Here is an 18,493-nt window from a genome sequence, read left to right as displayed (position 1 = left end):
GCATCGATTTCGGAACCCGCGTCCGTCCAAACCAAACCGATATGAGTCGATATTGGCGTCCACTTACAAGTAAAGAATTCGTACTGAATAAGCTCATCAAAAGAGTGCCAAACCGACACGCAGTACGACTAGAAGTCAGATTTCATCTTATGAGGACAATGACAATGACTCCTAGGCATGCACGCTGTTTACTCAGAACGTTCACCTCGCTGCACAAGAAACGACATCCCATGATGTTAAGACCTCTAAGGATTTTAGGTGACAGGCAACCCGCGACCACAAAGCAAACCGCTTGAAAGCGATCCATCGGAAATCTGCTCCCGGGTAATCTATATCCCGTTCCACTCAGCACCTCTTCGCCGACCAGATTTTAAACTCAGAATCAGAAAGGACAGATCCAACTACGATTCTGATAGATTCCTGATTCCAGGGTTAGTTACTTCAAGTCACAAGATCCGCGTTTTACTCTAAAGTGTCGAGTGAGCAGAAATCAGTCAATAGCAAGTCAAGAAAGAAACAGACACTCTGACTTGCTGTGGAAAGACTGACAACCGCGGCCTACAAAACTGAGTGACTGAGCATCAAGTCAGCTAAAAATTGCGTTGAAGTGTCTTGAACATTCCAAAGGATGTTGCATATGAGAATGCCAGATAGTCTCTGAGACATCAAATACCAAACGATACCAATGAAGCGTTAGGTTCACATGTCGCCCAGCAGAAATCTAGACAAAAAGCTTTCGTCTCTGACCAAAAGAAAATATGAACAATGAAGTGCTAAATAAATCCCACAGAAGACGGGCGTTTTCGCCATATCGAAGTGCAACCACACAAGTTATGCCATTATACACCGTTTTCTAGTGGAACTACGTATTGGATGCGAAGAAGCAATCGATCACACACACGGTATTCAACGTTCATTCGCCGGAACATACTATGTATAAGGTTTGTATTATCAACATAGCTCACGTGATATGTTCCGAATAACGATACAGCAATAGTATGCGTTATCTCAAACAGATATTGCTCGCCTTATCATATTGTAAATTTCAATATCCCATTTAATCCTGACAGTCAAGGTATGAAGAACTGAATGTTATGACAATGATAAGCTGAGTTTCTCAAGGCACAACTTGGAATTCAAACAAACACCAAACGGCTTGCTCCAAAGCAGCATCGTCCACTTTTGCCGAGCCCAGTAGATATCCATGAAAATGGATGGACGAATGGATGGATGAAATGGATGGACTAACTTCCAGAACAGGCCATTTTGAGTTTGTCTCTTCCAGAATGGAACACTTTTAGTCAGTCTATTTGGGTACGTGACCCAGAGGGTATAAGGGCATACACGGTGACCGGTCGCCTTGTTTCAGAATTTGCCCTTGGGGCAGAATGACGCGGTTGGGTAGTTAGGGTTCGTTCTCTAGATCCTTTCCAGTCATAACTTAATTTTGACACTCGACGTAGTACACGGAACGTCCACAACGCCTCACACACAATCGCTCATTCGTGCTGCACAACTCCAAATAGTTGCAGCATGACGGCACAGTCACCCAATCCTTGTTCCTCTCTTAGGCTCCCACTCCCACGAACCTCAAGCCATAAAATTAGAGATTTATGATGAAACGAACTCAATGTACTGTTTTCAGAACGACACCAAGGAAAGAAAGACCAAATTGAAGTGCAAATTCCTACAGTCAGGACAATTGAATTTCGGACTTAAATTGTTAGGGCAGGTAGCATGAAAATAGGTGGAACACTAAAGTTTGCTCAGCAGTTGGTAAACTCATCAGGCAACTGGGGAACAGTCAGGTTGTCTAACCCCACAATGATCGGGAAAAGCACTAAAGTGTTGTTTGAAATTTGACCGTATTTAGACTCATAAGGTGGGCACATAACGATGGATCATGCGGTGACAAGTGTCGCGCAACTCGATGGCTCACAGTTGGACTTCCTACCCTCATGTTTAGATGAAGCAGGTCACAAACAAGAAACACGAACGAACTGCGCGAGTAAGTGTGGACTGTTTCCCGGGATTCCTGCTACAACTTGTCACGATTGCTGGGTCCTTAACAGGAAGCTAGTACACAACGATCAATTAGACAGATAAGGTTACAGTACGGAACGAACTGCATGATCACATCTGGTGAATTTTGTTTGGTCCGATCGGATGATAATATCACCAATGAACTGCATAGACTCTATTGTGGGTTACGCTGATCAATCCCTCACATTTTCTAACTCAAATGCAGTGTGGGACCCAAAGTGAATATCATACCGAAAAATAAATCCCATTGGTGAACGGTCCCCCCCCCCCCAATGAAACTTCGTTCCACATTGGCTAACTTAACTTCATCTACAACAAAGCCCGTCGGTGACAAGCTCATGGCATGAGACAATTTAGGATCTCGGCGCAGAAAGGAGGAAACATTGTCTATCAAAGACGAACAACCAAACTCGAAATGATTTTCCGGTGAAGGGACGACTAACTGCAATCCCATTGATGAACTGTCCCCCCCCCCCAATGAAACTTCGTTCCACATTGGCTAACTTAACTTCATCTACAACAAAGCCCGTCGGTGACAAGCTCATGGCATGAGACAATTTAGGATCTCGGCGCAGAAAGGAGGAAACATTGTCTATCAAAGACGAACAACCAAACTCGAAATGATTTTCCGGTGAAGGGACGACTAACTGCCTTTTACTACAAAACGACAAGAATTATTTCCACAGACATCACCTCGTTCCACGAATCCGGCAGCTTTTTGACGTTGACCAGAATTTCAGAACTGATATTTCACCATTCCCATCTGCTGTTGGCATAATTCGTAGTAAAATATCACTGAATATCCTTGGGTTTCAAACTAACTTGGGTCTCATCACAAAAATTAACCATCCTCAAACATAACACCAACAAATATAGAAACGAATTTTGCAATTCCGAGTTACCAAAACACACACACAACGGGCTAGTTACCAATATATTAGCTACAAGGAGATAGCTAACGAAACTTACTTGTTACATTCGGTTTCGCTTACCCTAATCACAAATTTTGTTAGTGACCTTGTGATCATACGATACAGAATTAACGAATGACCTTGAATCTCATGTGATGTATCGACAGTGAGGAAGTAAAGGAGCAGACTATGGTGAATAGCACGGAAATATTGTGCTGGCAAGATCAGCATACCAAACGCCAGACGGCGCATACACTGTGAATAGCGGTATATCTATCCACACATGGATTCGGTATTATAGAAAGTACAGGTCAAAAGTTACGCACTTCCTCTAGTTTGGTTGTTGGTCTGTCAGCCGAGCTTGGCCGAACAGACCAACAACTAACCAGCGCACCCGAGCTACCTACAGTGCTGTATTTATGCACTCAATTATAAGCTCCCGAGTCCAATGCGCAGCTACCTACCCCATTTACCCGAATCATCATTGAACGAAACTGTGGCAGTTACAACCACTGTACGACAAGTACGCGGTCATATAGCTGACAAAGCTATAATCCACAAAACTGCCCCTTCTTTCAGTGATCCACACTGAATAGGAAAACAGAAACGGTGGAATAAGGAAAACCTGATGTGGAAGGGTCTTTGGGAATATGAATCAGGTCTAGGAAAACCGTTTGCATGTTTCGTAGCCCCGCAATATTTCTAGAAATCGGTGTGCAATACTCACAATCTTTTTTCGTTGGGCATCAATAAAAGCAAGGACGAGGCCAGACTTACCCGAGGTGGGAAAGGGTTCTCTCGTGTATCCGGATCTCCATCTGTGTCCTCATCCTCAAGCATGGCCAGACTATCATCGCCGTAGATCTCGCGAACTTGTTGAACGATTTCATCGATGCTCATCGACTGTTAGGATGAGGAAACCATGAGTACATGTTGCAATTCATGTGTTACAAAGCAAATTAAGATAGAAAAGTTTGTTCCCCATAGGTATGTTGTGATGTTTTCAAACATCCAGTAACTTCATGGAGTAGAATCGGGTTTCGTACAAGCACAGGTTACATGTTAGGTCAAACCGAGGAACCAAGTTTAGCTGGAACACCAAAAGTTAATTGACCCAAGACAGCCCAAAGGGCCAAAGAACGAGACCACCACTAGGAAATCCATTTCGTCTACGAAAATAGAATCAGTAGACACAAAGCAGCCACTTGGCCGATGCAGATTAGGAAGCAGTGATGATCAGCTTTAGCAGGAAGTGGCATCACCCCATAAGTTTTCTTAGACATGTTGTACGCCAAGAGAAGAGACTGCGTAAAGGAATTGGATAACAACGCCGTTAGGTGCGAGACACTGCGATATCGACAAGAGTTCCAAGAAATGACGGGGCTGGTGAGTAATGCAGTCTAGTCAAGTCAATTCAATCAAAGTCTCATGCATCCTGGAGTGAGTTCCCAGCATGCAGATTTACGATATCACAGGCAAATGATAGAATAATTCGATGAGCCAAAAATAACCTGAAATCCCATCAATGAACGCTTTGCACAAGTAGCAGGGATATTCTGTTGTGATGCAGGGCAGTAGGATTAACCAGAAAACTAACCAATCACGGAATCAAAGAAACGTGAAGGTGCTGGTGATAACAGTCCGTACCTGGAACGAGTGCATGAGAGAGACGTGGCCTTAGGGGGAGAGGGTGAAAGATGTGGGAAACGATTCGCTTGCTGATGTTAGAAGGAGCATCACAACACCTGCTCATGAAGTCATTCCTTGTGATTCCGCTACACATATAGGGTTTTTTAGTGACCTGAGAATAGGTCAACAGTCTTTTTCAAGGTGTCTTAGAAGGAGGATCGGGTAACAACAAATCCAATGGGAAAAAATAGAGATGATAACAACCTATGGAGACTGAAGCAGAGAGTGTTCTCAGTCTCGTAGCATAAAAATCTGTATGTCAAACGCTACTGAAAACAACTTGGATGCGTGATGACCAACTAAAGTTACTTGGTAGGTTCAAACCTGTGTATTTCATAGCAAACGTTTTGCTGAGGGGGTCACTGAAAATAGTGAGTGGATAATGGTTACTAAACAGGTCGTCGCAACATTGGTAACAGTCATGAGAAAATATAACGTCTCGGTATTTCAGGCCTTCAGTTGGTCAGCTGACAATTTTACTGGATACACTTACAAAGTAAGTGAAGATGTGCACTGGGCACGCGGTAACTACAGCCATTCACTATGTCGCCAGTGTACTTGCACTGTATGAAAAAAACTAAAGTACCAATACGGTGAATGAACAAAAGTCGTATAGCATTGGCCTTTGTATCTAGTGTTGGATTAAAGAGTGAACCACGCATGCAACGTCTCTTGCAGTGGAGTGAAATGGGTGATTTTAAAGTTGGTGCGAGTCTTGGTTTAACAAAGCACCTTTTAGTGGATTCCGTGGCACTTTTCAAAAACCGTCGGAAGAATTCAAGTGCAGGTAACTGATCCAAGATTTGTTGACCCTTTCCTTGGTACCTCAGTCAACGGAAGGACAGTTAGGGACTAGAACAAGTGGCGGTTTGCTGAGAATGTTCGCACATACTTTGGGCATCCAGGCAATAAATGATTGGGATCACAAAATAAAGACTAGTCGCAACAAAAAATGGCACCTTCGAAATACAGTCCTGGATTTAAAACAGGCTGGACGTCATACTGATTGCTTCGATCCAGATTACTGTGCGTGTTCTCAATTTTCTGTCAACCTGTACATTCTATCTAAGATCAGATTCCATGAAGACACCAAAATCCATGCGACATAAAGCTACCTGCATCACGAGATTATTTGGTCCTCTGTGTACGAATAAAAATTCAGGAGCGGATTTAGTATGCTGATAAACCGAGTCGATTGAGTATGTCACACAGGTTTCAGTAAACGAACGATCACGATCAGCTGATGATAATTTATGCATAGAGGCCAGGTTTCACACGCACAAGGAAAAACGACACGTACGGCAAAGCAGCAAGCTGGACCTTTCAGGGAAGCGCGAACATCGCGCCTCCGTCACAGGGCAATAGAAGGGATATTTCTTCCCCGATACCTTCACTAGTATTTATAGAACTTCCGACCACTTCCAACTTGTCACAAAGTAAGGTGAGAAACTACCAGTGCTGGCAAAACGCACGCCAAGTCGATATACCTTGGTTATCAGACAACGCATGAAAGTCTGCATTTCCTTGGTGGTAAAAACAATTAAATCAACATATGTAACATGAGAGCGACTCCGACAGTCCAGTTTCGGTGCCCAGAGCGATAGCCTCTCATAAACACACGGTTTCCAGACCGGAACGTTGGTTTCCCTCCCACCAGTGATTGGGAACACGAAAATGTTTGCAGGATAGCGACCATCCAGAGACTAGATTAGATGCTCTATAATTCAGCAGTAACGTATCCAGTACTTCTGTCGTAGTCACTTCCCCTTCTGCCTGTGTCAACGCGCGTCCAAAGGTGTCTACGATCCGTTAAGCTTGACCGTTGGATTGGGGATGGAATGGTGGGGAAGTAACATGTACGAAGCCGCATCTTCGGACGAAATCCACCAAACTGATGGGATGTGAACTGAGTACCATTGTCGGACACAATAGTCTCCGGGATACCACATATTGAAAACAAATACCGCAGTTTAGTGATTGGTGCCGTCGTTATTGTCCCAGACGTAACAAGGACTTCGAGCCACTTACCGAATGCATCAACAACGATGAGGAAGCATTGTCCGTCAATTGGTTCGGCAAAATCCACATGAATGTCCGACCATGGATTTTCTGGCTATGGGTAAGGCAGCGGCGACTGTCGGTTGGGTAACCTCCGGGCAGCTGCGCATCGGAAACAAACCCGACAGACCTGCTCCGTGTGGTCATCCATAACGAGACAATAAACAGCTGCAAGCAAGGGCCTTCATGCGGTTTATCCCTTATGGAAGTTTGGTGGGAACGACGATTCGGTAACAGAAGAGAAGACAGTCAGTGACAACAGACAATAAAATGCGTCGTTGAAAAAGTTGGCGGAGTTCTCCTGGTGAACAGGTTTCTGGCCAGTTGGATTGGTAACACCCCATTGCCTTCCATAGTACGTAGTCATCGCGCACCGTCATAAGTTATAGGTAGTTGGTTCATGGTCTCCAACACCACAGCACGGACTTCCGGTTCGACGGCAACAGCTGCGTTAGACCGTGGTTCTGACTGCTTTCGTTTGCTTCGTGACCTACCTACCTGGCTGTGTCATCGTTCAATAGCCTCGCTCTGATATCACTCTCTGAATGCGAGTGAAGGCCACAAATGAGAAGAAGAGACTTGAACTGGTCATCCGTCATGGTAGACAACTTGAATTTTTCACATTCAAGATTGACTCTACCAGTATCAGTGATATAGTCATCAGATAATCTTTCCGCTAGTTTCACACACTGGTAACGAATATTAAACAAAGGCGAACGCTCACCGAAAATTGTTAAAACGGTTTTGTCAAAATTGAGACCTTAGTTATCAACATTTTCCCCTATGAGATCTCGCGTGTTCTTTGGTAAGATTAAGTCGGAATACCATGTGTGTTCCGTTGCACCAAGCCTTCTGAGCAATAAGCACACTCTCCGGGCATCATCTTTGCGCGTCGATTGTGAAAATGTCTTCGTAACGTCTTAACCACCAAAAGGAAGGTCGTAATGGAATTCCCCAATGCTGTTGACTATCGAGTAGAGTGAATTTGTATCTGGAGAGGAATTTGGTGATTGAATTTTAAGTTGCTGCGTCAAGATTTCCATCAAATTCCGCTTCAGACCGATTACGTTGTTGCAACAGAATTTCCTTCAACGCTTCAGCGGCTATTCTCATGGTGCCATGGATTCGGGCGTCGTCAATCTGTTATGCCTAACTGGTGTGTCCACTCCAAAGCCTAGTGCCGGAAAAATAAGACTCGCCGACAAGGAGCATAACAAAGTGTGACCGCAAACCCAAGTGAACTTATAAATGACACGGGAAGCAGAACGACCATTCTAAAGCTGGGCTCCATATAGAAACATACTCAAGACTGGGAATAACTTAGCCGCTCTGTAGATGCGGTCCAAAGCGGACTGGTTTGTTCTGCTTGATTTTGTTTATGATATGTCTAAGGAGCCCGTAGCTGCTCATAAAAGTCCATTGCACAACCCAACGTATGAAACGCACTAATCAATTTGACCACTAGCTAAGGAGATTGCAATGAGTCCAGAATTTAAGGACAATTAGTCATTTGGGATTTTCCAAGGGTTGAAAGAACACTTACAGGAATCACCATGCACTGTTTGTCACATTCTTTACCGAGAAAGTCAGCACATAAAAGTTGGAGCGGAGAAAAGCATTCATACAGTAGATGGTCTGAAAGCTGTTAGTCAAGCCCATGGGCTTCACATACATCTGGTCTCAAGGCTTTCAATTCAACCCCTGTTTTGTTTAATCCGCTCAGTTCTAATTACAGTACTTAATGTGAAAGTTCACAATGATACCTGACAAACCTTTCAGTGTGACCGAATGTTTCAAGACGCGGTGGAAGACCTTCGACAAACGGGTGCTGATACCTAGGACAAAATCCGGCACAAGCGTGTACTGAGGCGTAAAAAGGAATATGCGGGTTGCAACAGTTGCACGGTGTAGGTCAATCACAACGTTATACACCTGTTCATCAATTGTGATTCGACAAGATGCACCATAAGATGACAATTACGTCCCACTACGCAGCGACCAGTACCTGAAGAATTAACTGAGGATGTGGTCACGGCACTCTTACTGGCATTGAAAACAGCGCGCAGCTCATGCATCGAACAGTAGAAGTTGAAACTATCCTTACCTTTTCTAATTTCCAGTGATGCTGAGCTGTCCATTTTATGGGCTAAGCTACCAGATACAGAGTTTCTAAGAAAACTAGGTGCATCTGTTATGAAGAGTACAGACATGGTAGTTTGCCGTGAGGCATGGTGTCGGCACCAGAGAAACTATTCCCTTTATACGACATAGAAATTCACAACTGAGAAAAAATTTGTGTCAATGGGACACCACTTGTCTTCAAACCGTTGGTCACTTATGTTTCGACAGGTATTAAGTTGACCAAAACACCCATTTCGTTTCAGGTACAGTTTCACAAACTAGCAAAAATGATGGGTTTGCAAAAACGGTTGGATTTTACGTGCAGTAGGACTTGCGTACGGCTCGAGCTAAGAATACGTCCGAGCCGAGGGTAGAAAGGTTGGCATTTGTTGCCAAACTGGGCGAAGGAACTGTTGCACTAACATGCGTTGGATACGGAAACTGAAGTACTGATACGCACATCAGGTTACTCTGCATTCAATGAATTCATAGAAAGTAACGACCTCGATGCTATGTACAAACGAGAAAGATGATTTTTAGTGTTTGACTTTGGTTATATGCTTATCTATCTACATACGGGTGTTTATACCACCCGGGCATTGCAGAGAGCGTTTGATGAGATGGAGGGGGTAGGGTTCGAGAAACCATAGTTTCCGGGTTCACGTTGTTCCTAGACAGGTCGGTATAGTTCACGGGTTAGCGTAACTATTACATGTTTTATTTGCTATGATGCCGATACATTGTTGAAATTTCGCTCATGTCGGGCCTTAACTCATATGAACGGTGTACGGAATGCGGTGAGATGGCGAGAAAACTAATGAGTGAATACTCGAATCACTAGGAAACAGTACAATGAGTCCCAGGCTATGGGATAGATGGGAAGGCCGGAGAAAGAATTTATAGCCCACCTTATCAATACAATCCCCACACGATGATATAATTGGTCTAAAATGTAACATTTCCATCCCTAGTAATGAAACCAGTCAGTTTAGAGGAATGAAATCGTCCAGATTCGCGACTATTGGTCCGTGAATAAGTTTGATCGCGTTTTGGTACTCATGTATGTTGATTGTGCTTGAAGTGTGCAAAGATCTGTACTTTAAACGCACACGCTGTTCTGGCAAATAGTCACTCAAAGTATATAGCCTGACAGCTGATCGCCAGTCACTGGTAAACCGTGTAGTAGAAAACTTTATACCCTTCGGCCTGAGCAGAAACACCGTAAGATAATACCGAACAGCGCCTCTTGTGAATTGTGTCCAGATGTGGTTAAATTTGCTGCCACTAGGGACCATCCGCCAGTAATGAAAATCAACCTCGTGAGATCGACAAGAGTAATTATTGAAATGTCTTGGGCTAGTGCTGGAAATGTGTAAAGGAGAAGTGGGTTCGGATAAGTTCGACGAGTAACCCAAGTATACATGATGCAAACGAACGGACAGATACTCCTTCTCACCCTCTCTCTATCATTGACCGATTACTCTATTTACTGAGCTCCTGCAGGGGTCTACCCAGATCGCTTTCCCTTTATTCCGATTCAAAAGTCACTTCCAGCGAACAGTCAGCTAATTTTAGCCTATCTCCCGAAATGGCATGCGAGTATGAACCGAGACTTCACCTTGGGGTCTTCTAACGAGGAGGTTTGAAATGAGTGTGACATTCTGAGTTGAACAAAGCTTAAACCAAATGCCGCATCAACCGCCTTCTCGTTAGAACATACTAAGAAACTGTATTGCCATAAAGATTGAACAGAGATAGCTCCGTATCAAGACTATAATGTTTAATACAGTCTGCCAGGGGAAGCACGCTGTTTCTGTACATAGTACCTAGTCCAGTTTTTCAGCGATACAAATGAAATCTTCTATCGGAAGAAAGCGTACCACAAAACAGGGCGACTAAAGATGAAATAATAACACCATAATTCATTCCATGCCTGTGGGAACATTCGTTCGGCTAACTCAAGTGTGGTGGTGTGGCTCACTGGATTTTTTTCACAAAACGTGAACAGCTTTCCACTGATTACCTTTGGAAACCTGTAGTGATTCACTGAATTCGGTGAAGTGGAAGAACTAACCACACAATAAACTCATTACCAAACAATATTTTCTTCGGATGTTATTAGGGTTTTGTAGTAGATTTGGAAGTATTCAATGTGTACATCAATTTTCTTCCAAAACATGTTGAAGTTATATACGCGAACGATCTGAAGCTTTGGCGAGTTGCAAACTTCCAAGATCGAAGATGTGGATCATTTTGACAACGCCTTCAGCGCCCTACAAAGCTTGCTTCTGTGTCCTGCTAGTAGATGCTCCTCAACCACAAGGTGTGTACCTTGGTTGTATTCAACTTTCAGAGTTGGTTCTGGGATGTGATCTCGATGTGTTAGTAAGATCAAGTCAGTTCAAACAGGAAATTTCGTGTCGCTTCCTCTACCGGAAAGTGTCTCCTGTGCACCGCACTGGATCACAGTGGGGCAACGGTTTAGTACGTGAAGTAGCACCACGATGTAAGACCGGGAAGTAGTGGAGCCAACACGGGACCAACTTAAGCTCGGTAAGCTGAATAGCTGATTTCCACAAACGTTCGGAGGGACATGTTGTACATCGACAAAAACACTTCCCAGTCTATCCGCTCTACCGAGAATGGGATTGGAAGTTTTTTAGAAGTCTGTTTATGGGTACGTCCTCAGACGGGCAGTCGCTGAGATACATCCACTCTGCTCTGATGGATAACCCGATTTCTGATTGGGCGAGGACGTCATGCTGTTTAGTACATAGATTAAAGTAGATGGAGCATGGGAGCTTGGGATTCAAGATCACCCAACGTAATCAATGCAGTCATGTTCACACCGCGCTTTAAAAGACATAGAGACACCATGATGACACCACAAAGAAAAGGATGAAATTGGCGACGGTTTGACAAACATACGATATCTTTGTATGTTAAGAGGTCTCGATATTTCTTCACAAAAACTCTCAACAGGATTCTTGAGAGAGAGCAAAAGATATTACAAGGCTATCCAGGAGAAAGCTGAAGACGAGTCACTGTGTAGTTAGGATCTCCTGATGGTTGTGCAACATTTCTAGTCTACCGTCAGACTGGGCGATCTCCTTACTGCATTTTGAGTCATAATCCGATTCATGACGTGATCTGTCAAGATCTTCCTCGCGATTTCTTATGAAGATCACCAGGATGTTTTAACAGGAAACACGCAGAGAACTGCATGTATCTGCACGAATCAGAGTATGCACATCCCGTTACCGATGAGAATACCATGCACATGAAAACATCAGATCCTACCAGCTAGGTCAACAGTAAAAAAACGTTATAAAACAGTGCACCAGCATGAAAGACTCCATGAAGACTTGAAAAACGACGGGGGTACAGTATTGTTACGACAGTGGTCTTCACAAAGAAAGCGAAATGATGTGCAGTGCTGGCCCTAACTGGATGGCAAAACAAACGGGACGCGGCAACTGACTTGAAGCAGAAAAAAATTGGAAAGGACGAGAACCAAAAACACGTAACGTTTCCGGACGAGACCTACCTGATTAGCTTGGATAAAAGTCTGCGTCCAAGGGTAGTGAAAATCAGTAACAAGAGAAAACCAATGGAGTGATAAGCCAAAGAGCACAAAACACAGAGGGAGGAAAGGGGGAGACAATTGTGCGGAATACAAGTAGACTTGGATACAAGGTCGAAGACAAAATATAGCGCTCAGGGGAGTATAATAGAGGTCTTCTACGTTAGGATGAAAACGAGTCGTTAAGTGGAGCTGTGCGCAAGCTACTATAGCGAGCACGTACCAAAATCCGAAGTCACTTCACTCATAAAGAACAATGTGAATAAATTAGAAACAAAAGATAACTTCAAAAATGCCATCTGAAATGCAGTATGGAGGGGAACCAACTTGGAAAGACAAATATGAGAGATCTCACTCAACAGACCACCACCATGTGGTCAAGCACGCTTTTCGAAGTAATTCTGGTCTACGCGCGTGTGGCCAAATTTGACTTACCTATGACAGTAATAGCATATATCATACAAGTAAAAATACTCAAGTACGACAATCTGGGATGGAGTCACGATTGGTGAGAGGTAATGATCTTATGATATGTGGGAATAACAGATAGCCTTTGCTGTTTCGAATTGAGAGACCGGCTTGTGTTTAATCAATTTTGTTCACAGAGTTGTAACCTTTTTTCGACGAAACGAAATGTGACCTAAGTTGAACAGGGTTTAATAAAATTCGGGTTTTTCACAGTTGTCTTCATTTCGAACTTCATTCAGAATTCGCCAACGAATTCTGAGAGCGAGCTGCAGATAAAGGTGTATTTTTACCATTATTGATTGATTTTCACACCTACCAGATGACGACCTGCGTCTTGAGGTTCTCCACACGAACTCATCTGCTTGAGACACGTCGCTAAGAGATTTGTAGGCTAGATGGCAAATACTAATGACAAACATAAGTCCTAGGACATACGATCTAATTTAAGCCTATTTGAACGTGCTTCAGAGTCCCCACTAAAACTTGTCAGAAGCTGTCCTTCCGATCATGCACATGTCAGAGCAATCACAAAGTAATCTAAACACGGGAATGAGCCATTGCAATCAAAATGATCACACGCCTTCATTGATAATGATATGAACAGTAAGCGTGAACCCGAATGAACATAGTATGACCATAGGAGACTGTCGTAACACAATAGACGGAGGGGAGGATAACGGAGAAAGGACTTTGAAGAAAGCAGCAAAACTAGGAATACGGTAACCGTGCTGCAAAAGGAGATACAGTACCACAGACCACCGTAACAGTGTACTAGCAGGAGGTAGCTTGGAACCCATAGATCTTTGCATGACAATCAGCCACAAACGTGGCTCCAAGTACCTGTTTACATGGAATAAAAGTCACACTCCAACAGACCACTTTGACAGGCGAGTTAAAGCAAGCCAATACACCAATCCCATGACGTTTCCGTTTAAGGACTCCCTGTATGCACTCTGAGATGTCACAGACTATGCCTAGGAGTACAACGTACAGAGGCGTACTTTGGAGCAAGAGGATAAAACAGCCTCGTGTTAAGACTGACACAGAATGGTGCTGGTAGGAAATTACTTACAACCGTAGGAACTAAGAATAGTGGACATAATTTATGGTCACTCTCCGGGTAGTTTACTCAATAAGCAAGCATAAACATAGGTAATCATAACGGACAAATTCATCACAACGCATAAAACGTTGTGATTACTTAACTGGTATAATTTTTCAACAAGAAACCATTACATCTGCTTAGGCTCAAGTCCTTCTCTACGACTAATTCCATCCATACATAATCAAATTCCAATGGTCATGAACTGCATCTCCAAAATTCTTAAACAGTAGATCGGCTAGCCAAACAACAGTTCATTACCACACAAGGCAAGTGATTTCTAGCTAACAGATACGCTGTCATAACAGCGAGTGGTGTAGCGAGCTGATAAATGAAAGAGATTTCTGGACCACAAGGTTAAACCAGTACAGAGAACACATCAAACTATGCAAAAGTTCGATCAATAGACGCATTCGTTGGATGCAGACTGGACCCATTGTGTGCAAACACCAAATGAATACCGGAATCCGAAATCGTGCACTACTGGTACCTTGAATGTCAGCCAAAAGCGCGCTAGACAATAGCCAGTGGTGGAGTCGATCAAGATAACTGAGCTTTAAACCTTCAATTGGTGAAACGCTAGTATGGCATAGGATATGATATACGCAGAAACGGGTTTAGCAAGTTCTTGATACAACTGTATGCAGCCAACCTACGGTTCTCTTATTCTACGCCGTTATCAAGCGCTTCTCGACTTCAGGATAATGACTGACGGATCTTCGTGTAGTACGTTGACAGGCAGAGCTCAGACAGGTATCTAGCGAATAAGTAGCGCGGGTAACAGATGCCAGTGCCCTGAGAGCGTGATGGATGCTGAACACCGTTCAGTTGAAGGCAACAACGGTAGTACCAGGTTTATCTGTGAGGTTGTAACGGCGAGGGCAACGTAAATGACAAATAGGCAATATGGATGGTCGCATAATCATCACTTGGATATATGCAGCGATCAGTAGGTAAAAGGTATTACTTTTTTGCTGAGATCACCCGAACCGAGTTTCAACAAACTAAATCATGGGTTTCAGTAGTAAGACCTCGTTTGAGGAAGAAAGGAAACTCGGTAGAAACTAGCAAGTCAAAAAACCACAGCAACTGTGTTTGCTATATGTACAAGTTTCACAGCTCTGTTCAACGAACGAAATGCCCCCTTACTCAATCTGCCCAACAGAGGTCTGTGCTATCTGTCAATTGGATGTCGGATTTCTGAACTTTTATATTGTTTTCGGGCTCCGCTTCGCTGTTCCTTTAATTCGGTGTACGCCACTTATTTTATATAGACACACACCTTACAAAGTACTTTCAGTTTGCTTTCATTTCTAACGCACTTCCATCATTCGATGTCATTCTGTATTCGCCCCCGACTAAACAAGCATAACGGATGACTGATTCACCATATCACTAAGCCTAGAACTGCATGCACGTACACACAGAACAGTCTAACAAACTTCAGTGTAATATGTAGAATTTCCCTGCCTGGGATTGTCGTGGTTGGCACGAACATCCCAAAGGTCTTGTTTGCACCACACCTTTAAGAGATTCCCAATTCAGCAGTAAAAGATGAGATAGTTGCCGTTTGATTACCAAATGGACATAAACTGTTCCTCTTCAGTCGGAATTTACTATGATCCCTGCTAGGGTAGAAATTAGACACTAGGAACGACTATGCATCCGGTTATAAAGAATTGTAGAGGCATCGACGGGGGAGATAAGGGTGCAACGTGTAGACTATAAGAACGTAGTAAAATAGGCGAAGTTGTTGCTCGGGCACGTCTACGGCTACGATAAGACCGGCTGAAGCCAATCTTGAATATCGCGAGATGGGCGGTCCAACGAGAAGCGTAAAAGAAACCCGTTATGGATAGACCTCTATCGCGACGGTTAGGTCGTACACAGTTTACTTTCTGGTGGGATTTGGTGATCGAAACGGTGTCCTGTAGCATTTACGGTATTCATCACCAACAGGACAAATATTCTTTCCTTATGATTGCGATTTTGTGCGTACACGCGAGTTGCACGCCCATAACCCAGCCCAAAATCCATTTAGATAAAGTCCGTTTAAAGCTCAATCAAAATGCACTGAAAAACGTAAACAGCAGGAAAAGCAAGCTTCAAAAGCACGGACTGGCGCTGACCTGATTGTTGCGACAGTTTTCCCACACTTTGCGAAGAATCGCGTGCGTACGTTCTCGTGATGAGAAGGATGTGAAGAAGAAACGCTGATGGTTCTTCGAGTAGATAATCTGTATAGCGTTTGGAATAACGCGAGCCGTTTTCTCCTTCGTAATTGCGATGATCTCCTTGACAGCCAGATAAATCTAATCGACAAAAAAGCAAGGGCCGAAGAGAGTGAATAAGGTACGGCATACAACCTAGGTGTAACTTTCATAAACTAAAACCATAATCGCACAGAGCACACAGTCCTAAAACGATTGAAAAAGGGTGGACAATGCAGACAGCTATTTTGTCAACTGTGACGTCAATGATGATAACGCTGCGTTGAATAACCATGTACATGCATACAAGTGACTTCGCTGTGACCCATAAATTCACGTGTTGTGACTAAATAATGATCGCGAACGCATGGAGTCCGAAACATATTCACGTGTTGTGACTAAATAATGATCGCAAACGCATGGAGTCCGAAGCATCACCGTTCCAAGGCAATGAAGTTGACAATCTCTGGTTAACACATTCTGTAAATACTCTAGAGCGATCAGGAACGACGAAGAGGACGCGAGGTCAAAAATGACTACCACTGAGCTTCTATGGCACAACAGGTGTTAGTTACTACCGTACGATTGGTTAGGCGAATCACTCCTTTAACAATCCTTTTGGTCGTTGTGGCTGTAAGTCTATAAGTCTGCTAAACCGTTCCCAGAAGTTCATTCCACCAGTGAGCTGCCATGCAACCCGAAGGAAGCACGAGGGCTGGGATACTGCCAGGTTGCCCAAGCCTAGACAGGGGAAGTCGAGAGGCAGAGATCAGATTCAAACCACGGACCTCGCGGGCAGCAAATTCTAACCACTTGGGCCATCTCGCCCCCAGCAATTCTTAGATGAAGTCGAGTACAGAATTGAGCGTCCCACTGCTCTTTCTACTCTGGTCGCTGGCATTCCATCTCCTCTCCACGGTCGAGACGTATATTGTCCTATCCTTACTGTATCGATATTACCGCAACAAGCTTTGTTTTGAATTCGCATATTCTGTTCCAGTTTTCAAGTTATTCTATCTTGCATCTCCTCAGCTGCATTCACCTTTATCAGCGAGGAATTTATATTTCTTTCGACACAGAACTTTTCTTTCTATTCTCGACAAAAACGTACGACTTCGTTTCCCATATATTTTGGATCTCAAAACTGGGGTTACCCTAAAGCGTTCCAACCTAACTGGCCCTACTTTATATGTTATTACTCATCTTCTCATAACTTTTGAATATATTACTATGCTTTTTGCATGGTTATCCACCTTACATCAAGTCGCCGACTGTGGATTCCACCATTCATTACCAAAGAAACTCACATTTCAGGTAGAAAGATGACCGGCGAAACTAAGAACTAGTGTAAATACCTAGATTAACTTTGAAGGGACGTCATTTTTCTCAAATTCGTCACCTAAGTGGGTGGTCTGTTCCATGCAGTCAACAACACAAGTAGCTAGCCTACTGTGACAGTGAATTTCAACAGTCCATGTGGAGATCGGACGAATTCAAGTCCACATCTATATTCAGCGGACAACCTATGCTTGTGCGCGATGGTATAGACAGTTCAGCCGCGATGCGCTGCAGAATGATTTCAGACGCCCAAATGATGGAATCCGAAGTTGAATGGGAAACTATTCAGGACGATTGAATGCTTCTGTAGCATACCACCCGGTGTATTCCAGTGCCGCAAATTCTAACCCATTTGTAGCAGCACATCTGAGCTTGCCGCCCAACATGTATAATAACCATAATAATATACTGCTAGCAGGAGTGATGTTTACAAACCCAAGGAAGCAGTGGTTGTAAACTGGGGAACCATACTAATGACTGCATCACCTAATTGCTTATCATAAAAACTTCAATCCGAATTCCTCAGACTTCCGGAGGCTGACACATGTTAGCCGGAAAAATAGATCGGGACTGTTGGGATAATGACGTACTTCTCCCGGAATGGAAAACAGCAATGATTTTCCGTATGGTAGCGAGTCGAAAATCCACTAAATTAGCTCACCTACCAATGGAAGCATAAATAGTTCGAAAAATTTCCCGCTAAATGTAACAACTGATAGTGGACTGACAGTAAAAGCAGACGACAAAACCTCACAGGACTTTGAAAAATACGGACAAATCGCAGCTGCAACTCCGTCTATTATGGCAACACACAGGTGTAAATAGTATTTTTCGGTAGCTAAATAGACTAAGCTGTGCAGCAGTCAAATGACACTGAGGATACTGCGGAATCGCAAAACCTTTTACATCATTTCCACAACTACAGAATTATATATATATATATATATATATATATATATATATATTAAGC

The 18,493-nt window shown here is 43.4% G+C and overlaps 2 protein-coding genes across 2 annotated transcripts in view; one reads left to right on the top strand and one right to left on the bottom strand.

Moving 5' to 3' along the window:
• The window catches only part of T265_02884 (hypothetical protein), a gene marked incomplete at both ends in the record, with an annotated part of 60,196 nt that overhangs the window by 9,474 nt on the left and 32,229 nt on the right, over positions 1-18,493 (bottom strand). The window contains 2 exons of the mRNA XM_009167237.1: positions 3,732-3,857; positions 16,105-16,287. Coding sequence (XP_009165501.1) covers positions 3,732-3,857; positions 16,105-16,287 — 309 coding nt within the window. The remainder of the gene's footprint in view (positions 1-3,731; positions 3,858-16,104; positions 16,288-18,493) is intronic.
• The window catches only part of T265_02885 (hypothetical protein), a gene marked incomplete at both ends in the record, with an annotated part of 8,845 nt that continues 7,380 nt past the window's right edge, over positions 17,029-18,493 (top strand). Inside the window, one exon of the mRNA XM_009167238.1 lies at positions 17,029-17,192. Coding sequence (XP_009165502.1) covers positions 17,029-17,192 — 164 coding nt within the window. The remainder of the gene's footprint in view (positions 17,193-18,493) is intronic.

The sequence above is a fragment of the Opisthorchis viverrini genome (genome assembly GCF_000715545.1).
Source record: "Opisthorchis viverrini unplaced genomic scaffold opera_v5_40, whole genome shotgun sequence".
Lineage (NCBI taxonomy): Eukaryota > Metazoa > Platyhelminthes > Trematoda > Opisthorchiida > Opisthorchiidae > Opisthorchis > Opisthorchis viverrini.
Note: the sequence above shows the minus strand (reverse complement) of the source record. Positions and strands in the feature narration are given on the sequence as shown.